The sequence below is a fragment of the Anabrus simplex genome, chromosome 8 (assembly GCF_040414725.1).
Source record: "Anabrus simplex isolate iqAnaSimp1 chromosome 8, ASM4041472v1, whole genome shotgun sequence".
Lineage (NCBI taxonomy): Eukaryota > Metazoa > Arthropoda > Insecta > Orthoptera > Tettigoniidae > Anabrus > Anabrus simplex.
The window spans coordinates 208,677,589-208,701,666 of record NC_090272.1 but is presented as its reverse complement, the minus strand read 5'-3'; the positions used below and the strand labels follow the sequence as shown (position 1 = coordinate 208,701,666).

Sequence of the window (24,078 nt, the reverse complement as noted above, 5' to 3'; positions counted from 1 at the left end):
TTTATTCTAACTTATTACTGCCTACAAATCCGTGCTCTACTCATAACTGTAAGATTATTGCTATAAGTGTGGTAGATCTATTCTTGTTCTAGATTACTTAATTATTGTACATTTTGTATTCTCATACCATTCACATTGTGTCAAGAACGCAATGTTACGAATAAAACTCTGTTTTCTAGATCTGATTTAATTATAATAACCCAATTATTACACACACACGGGACAGGTTTTTCTCCGGGCACTTCGGGCTTTTCCTGTCATCTTTCATCCCAGCAACACTCTCCACTATCATTTCATTTCATCTGTCAGTCATTAATCATTGCCCCAGAGGAGTGCGACAGGCCTCGGCAGCCGGCACAATTCATATCCTCGCCGCAAGTTGCGGGCTTCATTCATCCCATCTCTGACCCGGTCATTGACTGGAAAACAGGTTTTAAATAATAATAATAATAATAATAATAATAATAATAATAATAATAATAATAATAATAATAATAATAATAATAGAGATTAGTGTGGGACGATAATAATCTTGGTTTTTGTTTGTTTTAGGGAATGCAGCGGCTCTCCCAAACGGCGACAGTATAGAACTGTGCAGGAAGTGAAAACTTCAGAGTCCATCAGACGTAAGTACTCTATAAATGTATATGGTTAATGTACTAACGAAAAACGTTATTGAATGGTATTATATAAATTTAAAATTTTGAATAATGGCTATCAAACTTCTTTCAATCACAGAGCAAGTTCGTGTTTCGTTTTCCTAATTTAACTCATTGGAATATCAATAAACATTTTAATGCAGAACCAGTGATATTCTTGGTTTCATTTCCTAAGATTTTTAATTTTGCGCCCCACCTTTCAGACATTCATGGAATAACATTCACAAATTCAAAGGTGACTCAAAAATTAAAATTCTCAAGAATTAAAACCAAGATTTTGCAAGTCAATACCGAACCGTAGTGAAGCTCGCTGCAACTAGTAATATTCTATTTTTTTTTCCAAATTCTATGAAGTTTCATATATTAGTTTTAGATCAGAATACGTTACCGGGGCCAATAATGGTATACTTATTGTCGTATTGCAAATATGCGAGTCCATTCCAAGCCACAGTTCCTGCTTATTTGCCGTATTCTACAGGAGTGGTTCCCAAACATATGCGGACCACCGCCCACTTAGCTAATTGGACACTCCCTTAGCACCCTCCTAAATTAGCCTACCACTCTCTCCCTAAAATCTAACTTCTGAAAAGTGATTCATAATACTCACAATGATTGCGAATAACTATTTTCCAAGCAAATAGTAACATTTATTTTAAATTTAATAATGTATCCTATTCGCAAACTGAACAGTAAATGTAATGTTCTGAGTTGACATTAGGAAAATGTTAACGTTGTGATGGACGGGCGTGATGAAGAGAGATCAGGTTTACAATGCCTGGTTTGATTTCAGTCAATAGGAGAATATGAGCCTCAAATCTCCACGCCGAATTATCTGGAGTCTATTTCTTTGCTTTGAAAGAAGCCGTACCACCACACTAAAACCACATCCTGACAAAAGAATGCTTGCTTTCTAAAACCATCACAATTATATCAAAAAGAAAATAAAACCGTCTGCCTTTTGACAGCCATTGAACTTGTGTATGAAACAGAAAACGTTCCTTATCAGTCTCTATACTGCACGATAACGATCAGGGAACTTATTCTCCAACCAAAATTCCTGATAAGATTTCTTAAATTTTTGTTTCAAAGCAGCTCAATGAATTCTTTCTGCAAGGCTCAACTCTCCCAATATCTGAAAATGCATTCATCGCCCAGTCTGTAATTCCCAACTGAAGCAGATTCTTAAATCGTTCTAAATATCTTCATACAGCACATTCAAATTTTCACAGTAAACTTGCAGGTCATCAGCATTTTTCTCCTCTTTGCATCCAACTCGGAAATTGGTACAACTTTTGACGGCCTAGGTTTCACTTGAACAAAACTAACTTCGAAAGAAATATTGAGATAACAGATTTGGCTTTGATAAGATTGACTTCATTGCCTTACAATTAGAGATTAATTTCATACATTTTTGCGTATACTTCTGACAGATACGCAACATAATATCTGATCGATTTTAGTTCATCACTGCTAAAAGAATGCTTGCTTTCAACATCCTTCACAGTGGTACCAAAGAGGTCATAAAATCGTCTGAGACATTTGCCTTTTCACAGCCATTGAACTTGTGTATGAAACAGCAAACGCTAAAAATGTTCATCATTCTCATCACAGAGCTTCCGAAATAGTCCCTAATTGAGAGCTTGGGATTCAATCTAAATCACTGAAGTGATGATAGTCTGAATTTAGTTGTGCAAGCGACACCGCATCATCGTACCATTGACGGTGGCCCATCGGTTGCACAAGAAAGTATGTTCCTAAGTAGGCTTTCTCTCTTTAAAGAACTGTTTAACAATACTAACTATCTATTCCTCTTTATTGTCTGTGCTAGTAGCCTTGCAAATAACAGCCCGTGAACACAATTTTCATCCGTTCATCAAATTAATATTATTAAAAGAGCTATTGAGCAGGTCGTAGCTATTAAATTACTAAAACGGAACTCAGATCCAGAATACTAAATCGGAAAATCAGGAGCTTTAAAAGTAAGTAAGGAAAGCATACAACAAAGAGAAATTTAGTTCGGAGCATATTAATAAGATCTACAAGCTGTCAAAAGAACTCGCTTCTGAAAAGGTATACTTTCATCCAAGGAAAATGGGTGGAAAATTCTCTATAATGTCTAGAAAAGGTGAGGTAATTACTGACAATCTACTAACAACTAATGAATTAAATCATTGGTATGGGAACGTATTTAATGAGCAGAATAACCTAGCGATAGGCATTATCGATAACACTCTTCCAAATTAGCCGTAGAGAAATTCAGGAAAGAATTAAGAACTTTAGGAAAAATAAGTCCCCAGGGTCTGATAATATTGCTGGACAGGTAGAGCTATTCTACGTTATTTGGAAATACTATTTACTGTGTTTCTCAACAATTCGCAAATTCCAGATGACTAGAAGAAAGAACCTGAAGTCCACATTTTTAAAGGGGCAACAGGCTGGTAGTGGACAAATTTAAAGATTCATGCTTAACGATTTCAATCCTAGAAGTAATATGGAAAGCATGGTAACTTTCAAGGTGATAAGGGATGATAAAAACCCATTATATTATAACAGAGAAGTAAAGAGACTAAGAAGGAGGTACAGGTTGGAAAGAAATAGTTAGAAATGATTGTGGAAGTAAGGAGAAATTGAAGGAACTTACTAGGAAATTCAATTTAGCAAAGAAGACAGCTACGATAACATGATGGCAAACTATACTGGCAGTCATACAAATTTTAGTGAAATATGGAAGGGTATGTATAGGTACTTTAAGGCAGAAACAGGTTCCAGGAAGGACATTCCAGGAATCGTTAATGAACAAGGGGAGTGTGTATGTGAGTATCTTCAAAAGGAAGAAGTATTCAGTCAGCAGTATGTGAAGATTGTTGATTACAAATATAATGTCCAGATAGAGGAGGTGATTAATAGTAAAGAGGTATTAAAATTTACCTATAATAACGACATTTACAATATGTTACAAAAGATGAAAACTAGAAAAGCAGCTGGAATTGATAAGATTTCTGGGGACATACTAAAGACAAAGTGTTAGTACATAGTGTCATATCTGAAGTACTTACAGTATTTGATTACATGTATGAAGCAGCTAAACCAAATAAATGGAGAGTTACTATAGTATCACCTGTGTATAAAGGAAAGGGAGATAGACATAAAGCTTAAAATTACATGTCATTCAGTTTGACATATATTGCATGTAAGCATTAGGAAAGCATTCTTTGTGATTATATTAGATATGTTGTCAAATTTAATAACTGGTTTGATAGAAGGCAGTCGGGTTTAGGAAGCGTCATTCCACTGAAGCTCAACTTGTAGGATTCCAGCAAGGTATAGCAGATATCTTGGATTCAGGAGGTCAAATGTATTGTATCACTACTGACCTATCTAAGACATTTGATAGGGTACCTCACGGGAGACTACTGAAAAAAACCAGTGCAATTGGACTTGACAAAAGAGTGACTGAATGGGAGGCTGTATTTCTAGAAAATAGATATCAGAGAATTAGAGTAGACGAAGCTTTGTCTGACCCTGTAATAATTAAGAGGGGAATTCCTCAAGGCAGTATTATCGGACCTTTATGTTTTCTTATATATATATCAATGATATGTGTAAAGAAGTGGAATCAGAGATAATGTTTTGCAGTTTATATTATTCTGTATAGAGTAACAAATAAGTTACAAGATTGTGAGCAAGTGCAAAAATGACCTGGATAATGTTCTGAGATGGACAGCAGGTAATGGTATGATGATAAATGGGGCTAAAAGTCCTCTCAGTTTTAATTACCGCGTTGATGGGGTGAAAGTTCTTTTGGGGATCATTTAAGTATCTAGGTATTAATATAAAGAAAGATCTTCATTGGGGTGATCATATAAATGGGATTGTAAAATAAATGTTACAGATCACTGCACATGGTTATGCAGGTATTTGGGGATTGTAGTAACGATTTCAAGGAGAGGGCATGCACACCACTGGTAAGACCCCAACTAGAGTATGATTCCAGTGTATGGGACACTCACCACGATTACTTGATTCAAGAACTGGAAAAGAATCCAAAGAAAAGCAGTTCGATTTGGTCTGGTTGATTTCCGACAAAAGAGTAGCGTTACAAAAATGTTCCCAAGTTTTGGCTGGGGAGACTTGGGAGAAACGAGATGAGCTGGTCGACTAAGTGGTGTGTTCCGACCTGTCAGTGGAGAAATGGCGTGGGAGGACATCAGTAGAGGAATAAGTTTGAGTGGTGTCTCTAAAAGTAGGAAAGATCACAATATGAAGATAAGGTTCGAGTTCAAGAAGACAAATTTTGGAGTTGAAAAGGACAAATCGGGGAAAATATTCTTTTATAGACAGCGAAGTTAGGAATTGGAATAACTTACCAAGGGAGATGTTCAATAAATTTCCAATTTTTCGCAATCAGTTAAGAAAAGTCTAGGGAAACGAGAGACAGGGCATCTGCAACCTGGACGACTGCCCTAAATGCAGATCAGCTTTTAATTGATTGATTGATTGATTGATTGATTGATTGATTGATTGATTGATTGATTGATTGATTGATTGATTGATTGATTGATTGATTGATTGATTGATTGATTGATTGATTGATTGATTGATTGATTGATTGATTGATTGATTGATTGATTGATTGATTGATTGATTGATTGATTGATTGATTGATTGATTGATTGATTGATTGATTGATTGATTGATTGATTGATTGATTGATTGATTGATTGATTGATTGATTGATTGATTGATTGATTGATTGATTGATTGATTGATTGATTGATTGATTGATTGATTGATTGATTGATTGATTGATTGATTGATTGATTGATTGATTGATTGATTGATTGATTGATTGATTGATTGATTGATTGATTGATTGATTGATTGATTGATTGATTGATTGATTGATTGATTGATTGATTGATTGATTGATTGATTGATTGATTGATTGATTGATTGATTGATTGATTGATTGATTGATTGATTGATTGATTGATTGATTGATTGATTGATTGATTGATTGATTGATTGATTGATTGATTGATTGATTGATTGATTGATTGATTGATTGATTGATTGATTGATTGATTGATTGATTGATTGATTGATTGATTGATTGATTGATTGATTGATTGATTGATTGATTGATTGATTGATTGATTGATTGATTGATTGATTGATTGATTGATTGATTGATTGATTGATTGATTGATTGATTGATTGATTGATTGATTGATTGATTGATTGATTGATTGATTGATTGATTGATTGATTGATTGATTGATTGATTGATTGATTGATTGATTGATTGATTGATTGATTGATTGATTGATAAAATTGGTGGCCGACACTGGGGACTACAAGCATACAAGCACGGTTATATGTCATGTATAATGCCTACGCGAATAACCCAGCCTGTGGAGAGGTAACAATCGACTAGTAAAATCCTGTTACATAAGCAGGACAGATCATCCGAAAGGTAGATCGCAGAAAACTAACTATGGTAAATATTCGTGTGTAAATATGAGAATTAATGACTGGAACGCGTTACCTGCGGCTGTCATAGAGCCTTTTCCCAAAAAATGTAAGATGCATCCAAAATAGACACCAGCATCCTGTAAATTGTGTGTGAATTTCTATGTGATGGTGTCATATTTTAATGCAACGCTCAACCCGCGGTAAATTGTAATATTAAGGCATCTGAATTGGGAACATGCATCATTTTCAAAAATATTTTTTTTTGAAAAGTACACCAATGAAATAGTACGTAAACGTATTACATTGTGGTATGTTGCCTTGTTTTCTACCATTAAAAAAATATTTAATAGTGCCTTTCCGCAAGGCGAGTGAAACGGCCTCTGACGTAAGCGGCGCGCTGTGACGTCACGATCCAGTACCGCATGGAGCTCTACCAGCCGTTGTGCATCAGCCGTTGCTAAAAGCCGATTGTTTATTATTCATGATCGTGAATAACTTCAAAATGACTGAAGAAAGGTTCAAAACAGCACAATCAGACAATCTATCATGTGTAAATGTCATTATTCTTGAAAAATAGTGACTTTTGTGGCCGCAGCAATTCGCGGATAACAAGCAAATTTGTAAGTGGCGTCTTTTATATACGTGCAATGTACTGTAACCCATAGTATTAGGATAACAACGAACCTGGATAGATATCACATCACTTTCAACATTTCCTTCTAGACTGATTCCCCTATTAAAGAATAACATTACATTTTCGGGCTTTCAGCATTAGTAAATTAAGAAATCGGATTTCAGCACTAACATAAACATATAGGTAGCATTATAGTACTAGTCCGCTTCTGTGGTGTAGTGGTTAATGTGTGCCACTCCCGGAGGCCCGGTCTCGATTCCCGGCTCTGCCATGAAAGTTGAAAACAAATAGTACGAGGGCTGGAACGGGGTCTACTCAGCCTCGGGAGGTCAACTGAGTAGAAGGGTTTCGAATCCCACCTCAGCCATCCTCGAAGTAGCTTTTCGTATTTTCCTACTTCTCCTCCAGGCACCTAAGGCCACGGCCGTTTCCTTCCCTCTTCCTTGTCTCTCCCTTCCGATCCTCCCATCCTCCAACAAGGCCCCTGTTGAGCATAACAGATGAGGCCGCCTGGGCGAGGTAATGGCCCTCCTCACCAGTTTCATCACCGTACTCAAAGTCTCACGTTCCAGGACACTGCCCTTGAAGTGGTAGAGGTGAAATCCCTCGCTGAGTCCGAGAGAAAACCAACCCTGAAGGATAAACTGATTAAGAAAGAAAGAAAGAAGGAAAGAAAGAAAGATCATAGTACTGTAGGGCTATAATCTATCATTCCCCAAAAAAATATATATTTATGGTTGGGACAACTGGCCTACCCACTTCCGGGGCCCATGAAAGAGAATTAAATATCTTTGTGGAGGGAAGAAGTTAAACATGATAAAGATAAATATGACTTCATCTAGTTTTCACAAGTCGGGCTGAGTGGTTCAGACTGTTGAGGTGCTGGCCTTCTGACCCCAAGTTGGCAGGTTCGATCCTGGTTCAGTCCGGTGGTAGTTGAAGGTGCTCAAATACGTCAGCCTCGTGTCGGTAGATTTACTGGCACGTAAAATAACTCCTGCAGGACTAAATTCCTGCACATCGGCGTCTCCGAAAATCGTAGAAGTAGTTAGCGGGGCGTGAAGCCAGTAATATTAATTACATTTGGCTTTTAACAAGCTGAGCATATCAGGAAAGAAAAGTGCGCTGGTGACATTTTAGTCGCTCAATACAGGAATGTCTTTGGGTGCTGTGACTTTTACTTTTTTTTTCTTTTTTTCTTTTTGCTGTTTGCTTTACGTCACACCGTCACATATAGGTCTTATGGCGACGATGGAACAGGAAAGGCCTAGGAATGGGAACAAAGCGGCCGTGGCCTTAGGCACAGCCTCTTCATTTGCCTGGTGTGAAAATGGGAAACCACGGAAAACCATCTTCAGGGCTGCCGACAGTGGGGTTCAAAACCCACTATCTCCCGGATGCGAGCTCACAGCTGCGCGCTCCTAACCGCACGGCCAACTCGCGCGGTATTTTTACCCTTCGGTTTATTGACTTGGCTTGTATAACCTAAAACTTAGGCTAAGTTGGATAATATTTTAAACACCTACATCACTATTTTCACCTGTGTGCAATTATGTTATTTATTTCATTAATATTATGATAATTATTATAATTGAGCATTGTTAACTTATAAGACCCCAGCAGACAAGCATTGGTTTTGTGTAGAGTTATACATTTGTTACATTTACGTTGTTTCCTTTCATGATGTACACGCCTATTCTTTGTTACATTATAGAGTATTTAGATATAGCCTAAATTTCTTTACCAATTAAGCTCTTCAACAAAGACATACATAACTGTCCCATGCCAAGATATATTGGTAGAATTAGAGCTGTCAAAATGGTTCATAACCCCTTTGATTTATTATCTTGACAAGGATCACCCAAAACATAGGTTAGGTTTGGAGAATACTTTAATAATCAGCATTATTTAATGCACTGTTTATTACTTTCATATTCCAAGATGTAATTGAAGCATTTAAATAAAGCATCATACATTAAAATTTAAAGTTTTACCACTAGAACAGCTGACATGGAAAAGTGATTTGAAAATTCAAACAAATTCATCTTGCGTTAAAATCTTCAAAAAATAAACTGTACACTTTTCCGATATATCACCAGCATTTCTCCAGCTCGCCAAAATCCATTTCTCCCTAGTTTTAGCGTCTTTGGAACGTTTATAAACAATTTGTTTGGTATGGTATGCGATGTGCTATTGCACATCGGAACTCTATACCATTTATAAGTTTTCTGCCTCACTGTCTGCGCAGGATTCATTTTAAGTCTAAAATATACCACTCAGATTATTATCCAATGTATAGACCTCGAATTTAACCATATTAGACACTAACGTAAAGTAGAAATACGCGAAGTGTACCCTGCTTCTCACAGCACACTATGTGTTATTTCGTCTGCTAATTCAGTCAACCTGTACGATGACGTCAGGCCAATGAGATCGCGTACTTGCGTGACGTGACATTTTCGTAGATTTTTATCATGTTTGGAGTTATTATTTGTACATTATGATCACATTTTTGAATTCTGCATGCAATTTTGAATCAGATTAGCATATTTTTAATTAAAACCCCGGATCATGCATGTTCCCTATTATGTAAGGTATGTGTGAATTTGTATATGACAGTGTTGTAATTTCAAGATAGTAGTAAGTTCAAACTAGTATTGTAAGCTGTAGTGTTAAGCACTAGAAACACTTAAGTTGTATGTGAATTTTTATATGACGATGCTGAATTTATTATGTTAAACTAATAGTATTTCTTGTATTATTTTCCTTCCACACCATTGCTTGTTATACTCTTGTTGTTGCTGTTGTTGTTTTAGTTGATGTTTTGTTGTTGTTGTTGTTGTTCGGCAATTATGATTTAACTTTACTTTATTATAACACTATTGCAAATTATCATTGCCTCCGCGGTATTTACCAATTGCGAGGTATTTGTTGTTAATAAAGATAAAGCGCACATAACCTCAAAGCAAATATTAATTCCCTGATGAAATTGACTCGTCAGGTTGTAATGCCAATTGTTTAATTTCATCAGCTAGCCTTCCCGGTTCACAGTGCAGGTATATAAGTGTGTTGTCAGCGTACATGTGGTGTCTGCGGCTTTTCATGGACGACGTAATATCGTTGCTGTAGACGGAAAGTAGAAGTGGTCCGGCTCTTTTCGGACACCAACCTTAACGGATCGCTAGGATGAATATTCATTATTGTTATTTCTTACCCACTGCTGATTATCGCAGAGGTATGCGTTCATCCAGCGGGGACTGTTTGTATAAAAATGCATTTCAAGTAGGTTGACAAGTAGTTTGTCTATGTCAATTGAGACAAAAGCTTTAGAGATGTCTATAAGGGCTGGAATTGTAACTCGTATTTTTGTCCATCGCATTGCGAATATCCTCTGTAACATTAAACAGTGCAGCAATATAGCTAATGTTCTGTCGAAATGTTGACAGCTGTTCGTCAATATCGTATGTTTCCAATTATTTGGAACGTTATTGTTCTACAATGTAGTCTAGGTTATTTTTTAAATTTATTATTGTTAACAAATATATCGCAGTCAGAAAATGGCAATGGTCACTTGGAGTGGTGTGATAATAAGATAAGCTAAAACATAATCACCCAACAGTGACAACAAAAGTACAACCAAAGCAATTCCATGGAAATAAAATATTACAAGAAATAATATTAGTTTAACGTTCTAAATCCACCATCATCATATACAAATTCACACACAACTTAAGTATATCAAGTGCTTAACATTATGGCTTACAGTACTAAAGGTTGAGCTTACTACTAGCTTAGCATTACAAGTGATGATAACATAAAGTAAAACCATATTTACACAACAACAAGAGTACAGCAATCAATTCAATGTAAATAAAATATTACAAGAATATTACCAGTTTAACATTGTAAATCGAGCATCATAATATACGAATATTTGAAAGCACAGATAATTATACTCACTTATTTGGTAGTCAATTACGCCTTCAGGTAATGATATTTTCGAAAGCGGGACGACAACGGCAGCTTTCCATAAGGAGGAATATGTGCCCGTCATTAATGAATGATTAAATGTGTAAATTATCGTAAGTTAAATTATGTCGATTGTTCTCGCAAGTTCTATTACCACGTTGTCTATCCCTTTGGATTTTGATTTCATTCTAATTAAGTTATGGATTATTTAACTTGTGAATGAGTCACCCAAGAAAAATATTGTTTTTTTTTTCTCTGTAACTGTTGTTTAGTGTTCCATGTCTGTTTTCTTTGTCAGTTGTATGTCCACGAGTGTTGAAATATATATTAAATGAGTTCAGAGATATGTCAATAGGATGTTCGTCTCTTTGTTTACCTGTTCCGATGTGTCTTAGTTCTGTCCACACCATAGCAAGTCTAGTATTCTGTTTCAACAGGGTATATGCATGTCAGATCCTAGCGTTGCGTACCGCTGGTGATGTCTTATTTCGTAGCCGTTTACATTTGTCAAAATTGTTTTGTGTCGGTTGTCACTTAAACTTCCTGTGAGCGATATTTCGTTTTGACATTGAGGAGAATTGAAGAGCAAAATAAAAGAGTAAATAAAGAAAGAAAGAAAGAAAGAAAATAATATTTCATTTTCTTGTGCTTGCAGGATCGAACAGTGTAAGCAGTTCCAGCTGTGCTTCTACGAGTACCACCGTGAAGACTGTCCCTGAACAGACTACAACAACTGTTAACGGACTGCTAACGAGTGAGTACATTTCTTCTTTGTTACTTTTCATTTTAGTAACAAATAGATCACATACTACTTGAACTGACTCTAAAGTGTCCCAGCCCACGTTCTGCACTTCAATGAAACATTTCTGAGAAACGATGGGATGTTCTAAGATCTGTACGCCTGCTATTTATGCAAGCCTTTCAACGCAAGAGTATGACTGGTGTCATCAGTACACACCAAAGGCTTCTTATTGTCGTAGACAAAAGCATAATATGTTTCTCGCCGCTGTTCTCAAGTCTTATTATTTACTCTATCGTGTTCTTCTCTTTGTCCATATATTCCTTCTATACCTCCCTATTTTCCCTGCGTTTTTACGTTCGTGTTGATCAGAAGGAAATTGTTGTATCCTGTCGCCAATGAATTGTCTTATGTTATATTCATTACCCTCAGCAGTGTGCCATGTTCGTTGACACTCAGTGCTCTTCTCCCTCTCTATGTAGGGGCCGTACAAAATATCCGCGGTATCCCCTGCCTGTCGTGAGAAGTGACTAAAAGGGAGACCAGGGGCGTTCAACTTTGGCGACTACGGTGCCCTTAACTAAGTCTGCCATTGCTTCCACTTACCTGTGTCAGTCTCCTCGGTTTGATCTTCCGTTGGTCAACTATTCTTGCTTCTTGCGTTCCTGCAGTAGTAAGCGCTCCGTTCATTCATTGATCCGGCGTGACTGGGCTGAGTTGTCCCCGACAATCGGAGAAGAAACATCTGTCTGCGACTAACGAAATGAAACGCGATTTACAATGCAATCGGACAGATAACAAGGGAGTAGGCTTTATATGCTTATTACTCTTCAAAGTTCGTAGTTTAGTAATATATTTCACATACAAATATTGTTCATACAAGCAGCTTTCTTGAACCATCTACATCCTCCTTGCGCGTTAGATACTGTCATTGTGTCTCAGTGGCCCTTTCTCGCGATGATGACTGGCGTTGACTTCCTGGCGCCCCACTATTAATTTCTACAAAATACAAAGGTTATGAGGGTGATTCCCCTAGCTATTGATTATCTTAACGGGGAATGATAGAGGATGAGTGTGCATGAGTTGTATCAGCCAGTAGAGCTACCTATCCTAACATAGATTCGGAAGGATGGAAGGAACAGTGGGTGTTACAATGGTAATGTTAGGATAGGTATAAAGACCTTTATTGCCAGCCATGTTTATTATAAGACGACCTCCGCAGCTAGTGGTCATCCGCGGAGGCTAAGGCAGTACTGGGGGTGAGTCGGGCTCCCAGATAACAGGAGACAGGTGGATTTTAAGAGGTGTATGCACCCCCCACTATTAATTTCAGCGTCACATAACGTTTTACGAAATGGAGACATTTTCCTTTCTTTTTTAACTTTCCTTTGATCTTACCGAGCACTATTCTTAACGTATAATTGGAACGGTGAGTGATGAATCCTTACTGATATGTAAAAACTACAAAATAAAATGTTGTTACAAATGTTCAAAAACTGTATTTGTAATCGCCAAAACGTCACATAAATTTGTTAGCTTTGAGTTACCTAGAGATATTAGAATATCCAATTTCTTACTTTCAATTTGCCAGAAACCACATGTGATTTTCGTAACTCCAACTTTTCCTGTATGCAGGCGTGACAAGCGAGACATTGTACGTCAAGACACGGCACGAACAGACAAACGAACCGTTACATGGGGAGATGTTCATTAAATTTCCAAATTATTTGCAATTATTTAAGAAAATACCAGGTAAACCACAGAGACTGTCCTAAATGCAGATCAGTGGTGACTGATGATTGATTTTATATTTGGCAATTTATCACTCTCATCAGACAAAATCACCTCCACGACATATCTCGTGAAACAAAACTTCAGTTCGAATGCTTGGCCTGGCCCGTTTATTGCATTGTGTAGCTTCTATACTCTAAAGGTACTGTTTTATTGGTCATAAAAATGCATTTTAACGATATTTTAGTTCTAGAGCACATTGATTTTAAAAAGATATAGAGATATAATTTTGGTCATATTTAGTATGTTTCTAATATTCATCTAGGAAGACTTCGCAGAAACTGTCGGGTGTATAATTTTCGCTCAGTAAAGAGTGTTTAGGACTGAGCTATCATCTCAGCGTGATAAACAACAGCCCTTCAAATACTTCGCCGAAAGCCTTCAATAATAATAATAATAATAATAATAATAATAATAATAATAATAATAATAATAATAATAATAATAATAATACTAATAATACTAATAATAATAATAATAATAATAATATATAATATAATATAATATAATATAATATAATATAATATAATATAATATAATATAATATAATATAATATACCACTAGGAGAGCCTCCGTGGCTCAGACGGCAACGCGTCGGCCTCTCACCGCTGGATACCGTGGTTCAAATCCCGGTCACTCCATGTGAGATTTGTGCTGGAAAAAGCGGAGGCGGGACAGGTTTTTCTCCGCGTACTCCGGTTTTCCCTGTCATCTTTCATTCCAGCAACACTCTCCATTCTCCTTTCATAGCATCTATCCGTCATTAATAAATCACTTTGGGAGTGGCGACCCCATCGTAGTAATAATCTATATATGATTCATTTCATTACGTCCCTGACTCGGTCAATAACTGGAAAACAGGTTGTAGGTTTTCTTTTTCATACCACTAGGAAAAAAGAAAATCATGTCTTTCGAAATATTTACTATTCTTTATGAAACACTCTCTATTTTGTAACGTTTTAAAATCTTACCTATTTCTGTCTCGCCAGAACTTCCATCTCAGTTTCTTTCATTCTTTCATTCTTTCTTTCCTTCTTTCCTTCTTTCTTTGTTAATCCGTTCACCCTCCAGGATTGGTTTACTTCTCGGATTCAGCGATGTATCTCACCTCTACCGCCTGAAGTGCCGTGTCCTGGAGCGTGAGACTTTGGGTCGGGGATACAATTGCGCAGGAGGACCACTACCTTGCCCAGGCTGCCTCACCTGCTCTTCTCAAAAGGGGCATTGTGGGGTATGGAAAGATTGGAAGGGATAGACAAGGAAGAGGGAAGGAAGCGGCTGTGGCTTTAAGTTAAGTACCATCCCGGCGTTTGCCTGAAGGAGAAGTCGGGAAACCATGGAAAACTACTTCGAGGATGGCTGAGGTGGGAATTGAACCGCTCCCTACTCAGTTGACCTCCAACGGCTGAGTGTACCCTGTTCCAGCCCTCATACCAGGAATAGGTGGCGAGCCCTGCGCTCAAATGGGTTGGTTCCATTATGTTCAGAATGGCTCTGCAGTACCACTATGTGAGGAACAGCATGGGTCTCTGTTGCACGTGGTTGGTAGCATAATGTGTGATACGCCGTGGGTTTGCATTGCGTATGCTTAGTACCAAAAGGTTAGCGGCACCGAGAGTATACGTGGCCTGTGATTAGTTCCACCATGGAAGGAACACCATGATTCTGCTTTACTTGTGATCAGTTCTATTATGTGGGGCCGGTGACCTGGATATTGCACCCCCTTTTTATAACAAGCGTCACCTCCGAAAAGATGGCATTGTGAATTAGATCCACTGATTCTTTTTGGATTCATGATCATTGTTTCATCATCATTCGTTTTATATTTCAGTCAGTGGACACATTTTGAAGTTTTAATTATCGTTTAATTTCGTTGGACCTCGTACCATTAGCCGCTGATGACCTACGTGTTAGGCCCTTTTAAACAACAATCGTCATCACCACCATCATCATCGAAGTTTTCATTTCTCCCCTAGTATCCAGTATTCGGGAGATAGTAGGTTCGAACCCCACTGTCGGCAGCCCTGAAAATGGTTTTCCGTGGTTTCCCATTTTCACACCAGGCAAATGCTGGGGCTGTACCTTAATTAAGGCCACGGCCGTTTCCTTCCCACTCCTAGCCCTTCCCTGTCCCATCGTCGCCATAAGACCTATCTGTGTCGGTGCGACGTAAAGCAACTAGCAAAAAAAAAAAAAAAAAAAAAAAAGCATTTCTCCCCTTAAGGGAGAGAGAGGAGATGTGATTTGTGATTTAGAGAAGGGCGTTGTGGGACAGGTGAGCTGACGGTGCAGACCTGCCCTTCTCCGTCTAACGAATACATAGGTGTATAACCGTGGCCACCGGTCCTTTTAGTTTCAAGTAGATTTGGATGACAAGTAGGGGCGGATGTTGGTAACCTAAAAAATCGCCGAAAGTTATCAGTAAAATAACCTTAAATACAGGGTGGTCGGAAACAACGCGAACCGGTATATGGAAGATAATAATTAGATTTATCTTGCCGTCGTCATTTTATCAGCTGCAGAAGTTAGCCAATCAGATCGCTGCGGGGGTGACAAGCGGTGTTACTAAATATTCACGTGGCTTATAATCGGCTTGAGAGCGCCAATAGAAGAAATAAACTTCACCCGGGAAGGGGCTTGAACAAGGACCTCCCACCTGATAGGCTCGGCCCATAGCACTGGCTGAAACCTAAGGTGTGTTAGGGTTTAATGCTTATTCCTCGGTATGGCTCTGAAGCCCAACCAATCCAAGTGCAGATTTAGCAACACTGCCTCGTAAAGCCAATTTGAAATTGCCCGCGAACAAATCTCAATGGCTAACTTCAGCAGCTGATAAAAAGCCAAAAGCACGAGATATCGACGACATTTCTCCAAATTACCTATCAGTATGACCAACCCTCTAACGCTCATATATTCTGTTCACATCGTTTCCGACCACCCTGTATAAATATATACATAATCATTTGCCGGAAGTAGAACTTTGCCTCCCAGAAGAATCTGGGAACACATTTCTTCGCACTCGTTACAGCTTTTACTTTTTTTTTCTTTTTTTCAGTTAATGTGCTGTTGTGCAACAAACTTCATTTCCGTAATCACTGTTACACTGCACAATTTACAATGTAAAACACGACCATTTGTTGAGCACACGTCCTTTCAAATTCATTCACTAGCTGAATTAAAAATACACCTTGTCATCCCGAGCAAGAGGCCGCCCGGTTTGCGCCACGTAGCTATGGACTTACATTCGAGAGATCGTGGGTTTTCCATGATTCATCAATTTTCAAAGCAAGTGTCTCAATTAAGGCCACGGCGGCTTCCTTCCCACTCCCAACCCATCGTCGCCATAAGACCCATCTATGTCGGTAAGACGTAAAGCAAATTGTAACAGAAGAACAGTTTGTGATGGTTTCACTTTTGATATTTTTCTTGCACAGAACTACTTGGGAGGATTATTCTGTACTGAAGCGGTAAGTTATATAACTGTTGTTTTCAATTCTTTCTCGTTTCCATTTGTTCTTAGTCTTGACGTACCCGGGGGAGAATGGCTTGTGCTTGAGGCACAGTAGGAAATACTTTCTCCTAATTATCAGAGTTCTATATTTTGTTTTCGTACATATCTTAGAAACACAAGACTCACAGGTATAAATCCAATACTTATCCTTTCTTAATCCCCAGCAACTGCTGTCAGTTTGTTTTGTCATGGAAGATATCTATCAAATTTAACCATGCTATAGGAACCAGCTCCACAGCATTCGTTATAGGCTGGTCAGATAATTCATCTTGTTTTTCCTGACCTCTTCCGTGGTTTTACGAACATTCATTAACCCTCTACTGCATGAATTATTTTTCGTTTCCGTTTGGTGAAGAATTTTTTTAAATCCTGCAGTTCTTGATATAAAGCTTGGTATTGTGTCGTAGAAGGCGATGGTATTTTTAATCGCAGTTCTTCTGTATAGAACAGTTGTCTTCTGAGCACATAGGTTAGTCTCAAAGGAGCGTTTTCTGCCAGGCAGAGAACGTTTTTAGAAACATGGTCTTCACTTTTTCTAATGTGGCCAGGTAATTTTTCGATAAGTGTTCCCAGATAATGTTTAAGGCGTATGTCATGATGGGGTCTATTTTTACGTATTACTCGCGCAACTTTTAGTGATACCTGGGCTCCCTAGTGCTGAATCGGTAGACCTCGGTTATCTTTGAGATTCCAATTGGTAACTTTTGAAGCACAAATTATGAATCGCTTATGCAACGATCGGTCGTTATTTAAACTTTCTAGAAGGTTTTAGGTCAATATTTAGCATTCTGAAGGATGTTTAAATCATTTTAAATGTTTTCTAATTTTATGCATTTTATGAAAACATAAAAAGTTTTACATTTTTCTTACACCTATATATTAAACGAGTTTACTAAAAACTGCTTTGGCAAATCTATCGTCCGAAATCGGAAAAAAATACAAATAATCTACATAAATAAAGTTGTAGGGGGTCCGCTGCCTTTCTTTTGTTTTGCCAATTTTTCATATATTTATCCGTTTTAGGTCAACTCGAGACCGAATCGGTGGTTTTTACTTTTCATGTCTGTTTGTCTGTTTGTTCCACCATCACGTCGAAACGGCTGGATAGATCTCAACCAAACTTCATATTTATAGTATACTCATCCCGTGGATCGTTTCGATATGCATATCATTTTAAAATCTTTGAATAGACGGGGGTTTATAAGAAAACCAGAACGGTTTTCCTCCATTTTCTCTTATACTATTGATTTTCTGTAAACTCCGTGGACCGTACGTGAAACGTCCCTTCATTATAAACAACTTTCGTCATGTTCGTAATTTACCTTACTCTTCACATGACGGAGAAATGTACTATTTTCTGCGGGTATCGTGCTCTGCATTGAGTGACCGACAGACCGACAACGAACCTACAGGTTACCATGGCAACGTCTCTGACTGCTTGCCAGCAGGGAAGTAACGTATCGCTATTTTCCTCATCATGCTTTTAAATTCGAGGTCGTTCCTTGGGTAGAAGGCAAGAGAGGCGTCAATCGGCCTATCTGCGGGATATTGGCGGAATATCGTTAGAGGTTATAACCGCCCTCGAATAGATTAAGTAATAATATCATTAGTCATCTTCTTATCTGTTTACCTAAGAATCACTGCGCCTAAATTTCTCCTCTGTTACCGCTTTATTATATCCATAACTCACACCAGCATAATTTATTGAGGGGCATTTGATTTTCCAATACATTCACTTGGCATTCACATATTTGTCATAATCCGGCTGTCCTCAGTTATAATCCATTTTCTATTAATTTCAACTTTCTTAACTGTATTATTTTCTTCCTTAATAACTCCATATGTACGCGAGTGCTAGAATCTACTGGATATATTTCCACCAAACTTTATGTTTAGAATCCACCTGTCCTTGGGTAGGTTTTAGGGCAAATATTGTTTCTAAATCCCTGAACTGACTGGGGGTTTATACGAAACCGCGGTTTTGCACTTACACAAAATACACACAACCAAACTTAATGGAAATCTACCTGCCTTAACGGAAATTAATTTCTAAACCTTTTTTCTCATGTGCATCATTTCGATACGAGGATTAATAAGGGAGATATCATTAACGGACCGTTTTTCGGTACAAGTCCCATCGGACTTAACTCAAGGGCCGGTGCGTGTAAAGCGTATTACTTACAATTTGAAAACTACTGAAGATATTCGAACCAAACTTTATATTTAGCATCCACTTGTCCAAAGGTAGGTTTTAAAGGTCAATAATATTTCATGTTCCCGGAATGGACTGGTGGTTTATAGGGAACCGAAATGGTGATTTTACTCTTCCGCAATATATACAGTACAAGACAAACCTGACTGGAAATCGACCAAACGTGATGGAATTCCATCTCTAAAACTTTGTTTTCATGTGCATTTTTTCGTCAGGAGGATTAATAAGGGAGATATCATGAATGGTCAGTTTTGCAGGTTAAGTCCAGCGGACATAGCCTAAAAGGTGTATTACGTGGAGAAGAGTCCTTATCTATCTATATAAATAAAATCGTAACGACTGAACGAACGTGTGCCTCTACATTGACTATTTTGGTGAAATGTTCGCACAGCTACCCGTTTAAGGGGTAATAATGACCATCTGCATATTTTTTGGATTAGTTTCCTGAAATTCCTCATTTTTACCCTCCTCGCCCAAAATCCAGATTGCGGCATAATCTGCCAGACGACAAAGAAAATTGAGATTTGACAAAATTATGCGTTTTAGCCTGTAACGGACGGAAAATTTCCAAGATCTTTAAATTTTTCACTTTTTATCCCCGAAGAATATCGAAATATGGAAGCAATTTTAATGATGGTGCACACCTTCGGGAAGTCCTATCACATAACGGATTGCACAAACTCCATTCAATTTGGAATGATCTACAACCTTGGTCTTATGACTTTTTGTCGTATCTTTATCTCTTTTACGTTTGATTTTTCTCTATTAATCGATGTTAAGTAAATTTGGACTTTTCACATGCATAATTCATACTTTCAATCACTTACGGGAAATATAGAATCATCGAACTTTTCACGAAAATAGGCCCACCCAGTAGCCAAATGCTATGTATGTAACTGTCACAAAATTATCCGAAAAGTAATGCAGTGTGAGATAATCTTACAAAAACTTTACCCTGTTCAACGTTTCAAACTCAATCTGACCCAAGAATAGATATCATAGAACCAGCCATTTAGGCCACTAAATCCGGCGTCTTATGGTGCAATCCTTTGTCGATATGACGTACGTTTAGGAGCAGTTAATCTGTAAATGAAGGTCAGCAATAATTTAAACACGCATATACTTTCGTATGCCGATCTATATATATTCACTGATGTCCATTTGTAGCGATCGAGAAAGGGTGTGTCTGATATTGTAATCAGTACTCCCCACACCGACTTTGACTGGCAGTAGGAATGGGGTCCTTCTCCAACTCCTGTGTAACTGGCATTAGTAAAGAAGGCCTACCATTGTAAAGAATAGTTCACTTCTAGATTTGACTTGCAGAAGGCAAGGGAGCATTCAGTTTTGTTTAAAACTCCCCTACCCGATTGTGTTTGGCATTAGGCAAGGGTGCCCGCAATTATAAACAAATGTCCTCATCTAAAATGTGACTGGCATTAGGCATAGTGGCCTGGTATTTTGATGGAAACTCACCAACTTGGTGTGACTGGCAGTAAGCTGGCTGGCAGTAGGAAAAGGGGCCTGACATAATAATGATAACTGCACAACTCAGTTTCGACTGATAGTAGAGTAGTTTCCTGCCATTATAATAGAAACTCCTCAACTGTTATCTGTCTGGAAGTAGGAAAGGGGGACTGCCATTGTAACGAAAATTTCCCTAATCGATTGTGACCGCGCAGTAGGCAATGGGGCCTGCAATTATAATGTAAACTTCCCAACTCGACTGTGAATGGCAGTAGGCAAGTGAACCTGCCGTTATATCACAAATTCCTAACAAACACTTTACATTGTTTCTCAAATAACGCTAAGAGACATGCAATTTTAAAAGAATCTTATTTACTGCACGTAGAGTATTTACTTCGATATTCGAATACAATGTAGAATACCGTAGCGAAGCACGGGTACATTTGCTAGTATAAAATAAAAACGTGCTATTGTCGTTTGTTGTATGGCAGAATATATTTCTATACTACTGAGCAACGTCCAAATTTTTTAAAAAAATGGCATTTCAACAAGATCCGCCCCCTAATAGTAAGCATCTGTAACCATCCAGACTTGTGCAGTGGTAACAGTTCTGGTTTATCTCACGTGGCCTTCAGAGATGTTGCTCTATTATATTCCATTATCTCGTCAGCCTCTGTGCTTGACCTGCGGGAATTATGTGCTACAGGTCAATGGATGATTTAATAATACCGTAGCGTCATCCCTCTGATTATTATTAGTTAACGACCATAAACACCACTGTTAGTGCAATTTGTGCATCCAGCCTCATCTTACTGGTGAATCCTCTGTAAATCCTGCACTACTGTTGATAGCATTAGTGAATCCAACTACTTCTAACTGCATTAAGCCTGACTTGCCTCAACAGTTCTACAGTATAATTTCTATGTATTACATGTGGGATTTTGAAGCTGAGCTACAGTAAATGTAACAGCGGCCATGCTGAAGTATTAAACCAATGATCTCAATGTAATCGCTAATCAGGCTACCCTGTTCGATGCTGCGGAAGGAGAAGTCAGTAGCCATGTTGTTGGACATACAGTGTGACCCAAAATTTCGTTATCATTTGACGAGGCAATACGTCACGGAATTTTGGAGATAGGGAGGTAATAATTGACACACATGATTGACATAACATAGGGTTTTATTGTCACCAAAATGAAGTACACAAAATGACCAACAGATTTCGCTTCCTACGATACACAAGAAATAATTAACATAACAATTGAAGTTTAACAAACATGCTCAACATGTCGGCAGTCATTCATCAACAATACGTGCAGTCGAGGAACAATGTTGTAAAGAGCACTTTACAACATATCCGTAGGTACGGTGAGAAATTGCTGTATGATGCTATTTTTTAGCATCCGTAATGAGATCGTACGATCGTGGTAGACTTGCGACTTAAGGTAACCCCACAATCAATAATTACACAGATTGAGGACCGGGGATCGGGGAGGCCAAACATGACACGCCACGATTCCAGGCGCATCTGAAGCCCTCTCTCACGACAGCTCCTTTTATAACGTAACCGGATCTCATGAGGCATCACTGACGTGTTGCTGTCCAGCGCCATCTGTTGGTCATTTTTATTTTGTTGTCAATAAAACCCAATGTCATGACAATCATGTGTGTCAATTATTCCTCCTGTACCTCTAATATTCCATATAGTATTGCGTCATCAAATGTTAATGGAATTTTGGATCACCCTGTACAACATTAAAGCAATAATATAATGTAAGCAAGGTATCCTACCGAATACCACGCTTTTTTGCAAGTATTAGTATTATTAATAATAAGTCGAGCTAACAATGTTAGATATTCGGCAAAGCTGATACAAGTAGGAAGTTATTCTTGGTGCCACGAAAAGAGAAAGCTGCGTGACAAAAAGTCGTAAATATGAAGGGCGCGCGACGGCAATTACCGAGAGACCGACAAAGAAATCGCAAGCCTACTCACCAAAAAACAACGTTGTCATTTCTCAGCCTTTGGCCTCTGTGGACAGAAGTCACTCCAAATAAATGTTTTGTACAATGCCGTGAGGGAGACGGAGGGATAGGAGGGGGGGGGGGAGAGTGTACTGTAAACTCGGTTTTACTATGATTTTTACAAACCTTCCTACCGCTCCACTCCGAGCAGTCAACTTCTCATACTGAATGCCTTCAGCTTCGATGTTCTTGGTTTAGGACGAACCTTAAAGCGGGAACATTCCTCTTAAGAGGAGGTGCCAGAGAAGATCTTGCCACATCTTCCGTTCAACTCCAGACATCATATTATTATTATTATTATTATTATTATTACTGTTTTGTTTCGGCCAGCTGTTTCAAACGTTTTCTGTCTTGAGCTTTTTTCCTTTATTGTGACCTTCGTCCATAGGACATTTGGCTATCAATAATGTACAAAGATAAAAATTGTTACTGAAAAGAGAAAGAAAAAGGGACAACAAGTTAAAAGACATAGCAAATAACAGTAATGAACTAGAACAGAGCAAAAGGAAGCAAAACACACTTGAAATAAAGACACTTATTCTTTAGAAATTAACACCAGTTTTTGTGAAGAATTGCACTGTACACACGAAGTATCCAGTTGCCAGTAATAGCTTAATACGCGTAGGTAAGGAAACCCGAAGGTGCACAAGGGTAGCGAACAATTCTCTGCGAAAGGATACAGTTCTACTGCACTCGAAGATAAAGTGCTTCACATCTCCCGTGTTCCTTGAGCTACACAGACATTGTGCTGATTGGAGGACTCCAATCCTGTTGAGGTGAGCGGTGTCTTGAGCTTTAACACTCGCCCAGTACTCCCCCATCCTTCTTCACTAAGCTTCATTCCGTTCTCAGGTCCATATCTTGCCTGTCTTCGTTTTAGGTTTTGTTCCTGTACTCTGTAGACCTTCAAGATTGTTTTTAGAGGGTCACGTTGCAAGATGTCATCACGTATGTTCCCCATTTCTTATTCATCCTTTTCCATCTCGGTGAACCAGACCTCTTTAGTTTTTTTATTCAGAAAGTAGGCAAAGATTCGAGCGGACATTCTTTGTGGTCACATTCATGTTAAGTGACCGTAGAAAGAAATCATGTCTGCTAATTTCTCCATATGGAGATATAGTTCGTAACTGCACCTTCCCCTGTATTCTCCATTTTCCTTTACTGGGCCCAAGTCCTTCCTTAGAATCTTCCTTTCTTCGGCTTCTAGTTGTTCTGCCCGACCTTTCTTATTCACTGAGGGGTGTTCTGCTGCATACAGAACTTGAGGTCAAATTACTGTACGACAGTATATAAGCTTGGATTTGAAAAATATTGATCGTTTGTTGTAGATATTTTTGGTAAGGTCGTAGGCCATTTCCATCTGTTTATTTTTTTATTTAAATGCGGCTTTCTCAGAATATATGGTTCTGTCCACACGCCTAGGTATCTGAATTTCTCTGGCCGCTTTATTTTGCCCTGATTGACACTAGATTTCTGAGACCTGTCTCGATTTTTGTTATGAACTGGGTTTTCTCAAATGTCCGACTAAATGGCTAGCGTGCTGGCCTTTGGTCACAGGGGTCTCGGGTTCGATTCCCGGTAGGTCGGGAATTTTAG

General features: G+C 38.3%; 1 protein-coding gene across 1 annotated transcript in view; it reads left to right on the top strand.

Annotated features, from left to right (window-relative positions):
• CAP (Cbl-associated protein) overlaps positions 1 to 24,078 on the top strand; it is an 822,384-nt gene that overhangs the window by 232,176 nt on the left and 566,130 nt on the right. The window contains exons 3-4 of the mRNA XM_068228905.1: positions 553 to 626; positions 11,393 to 11,491. Coding sequence (XP_068085006.1) covers positions 553 to 626; positions 11,393 to 11,491 — 173 coding nt within the window. The remainder of the gene's footprint in view (positions 1 to 552; positions 627 to 11,392; positions 11,492 to 24,078) is intronic.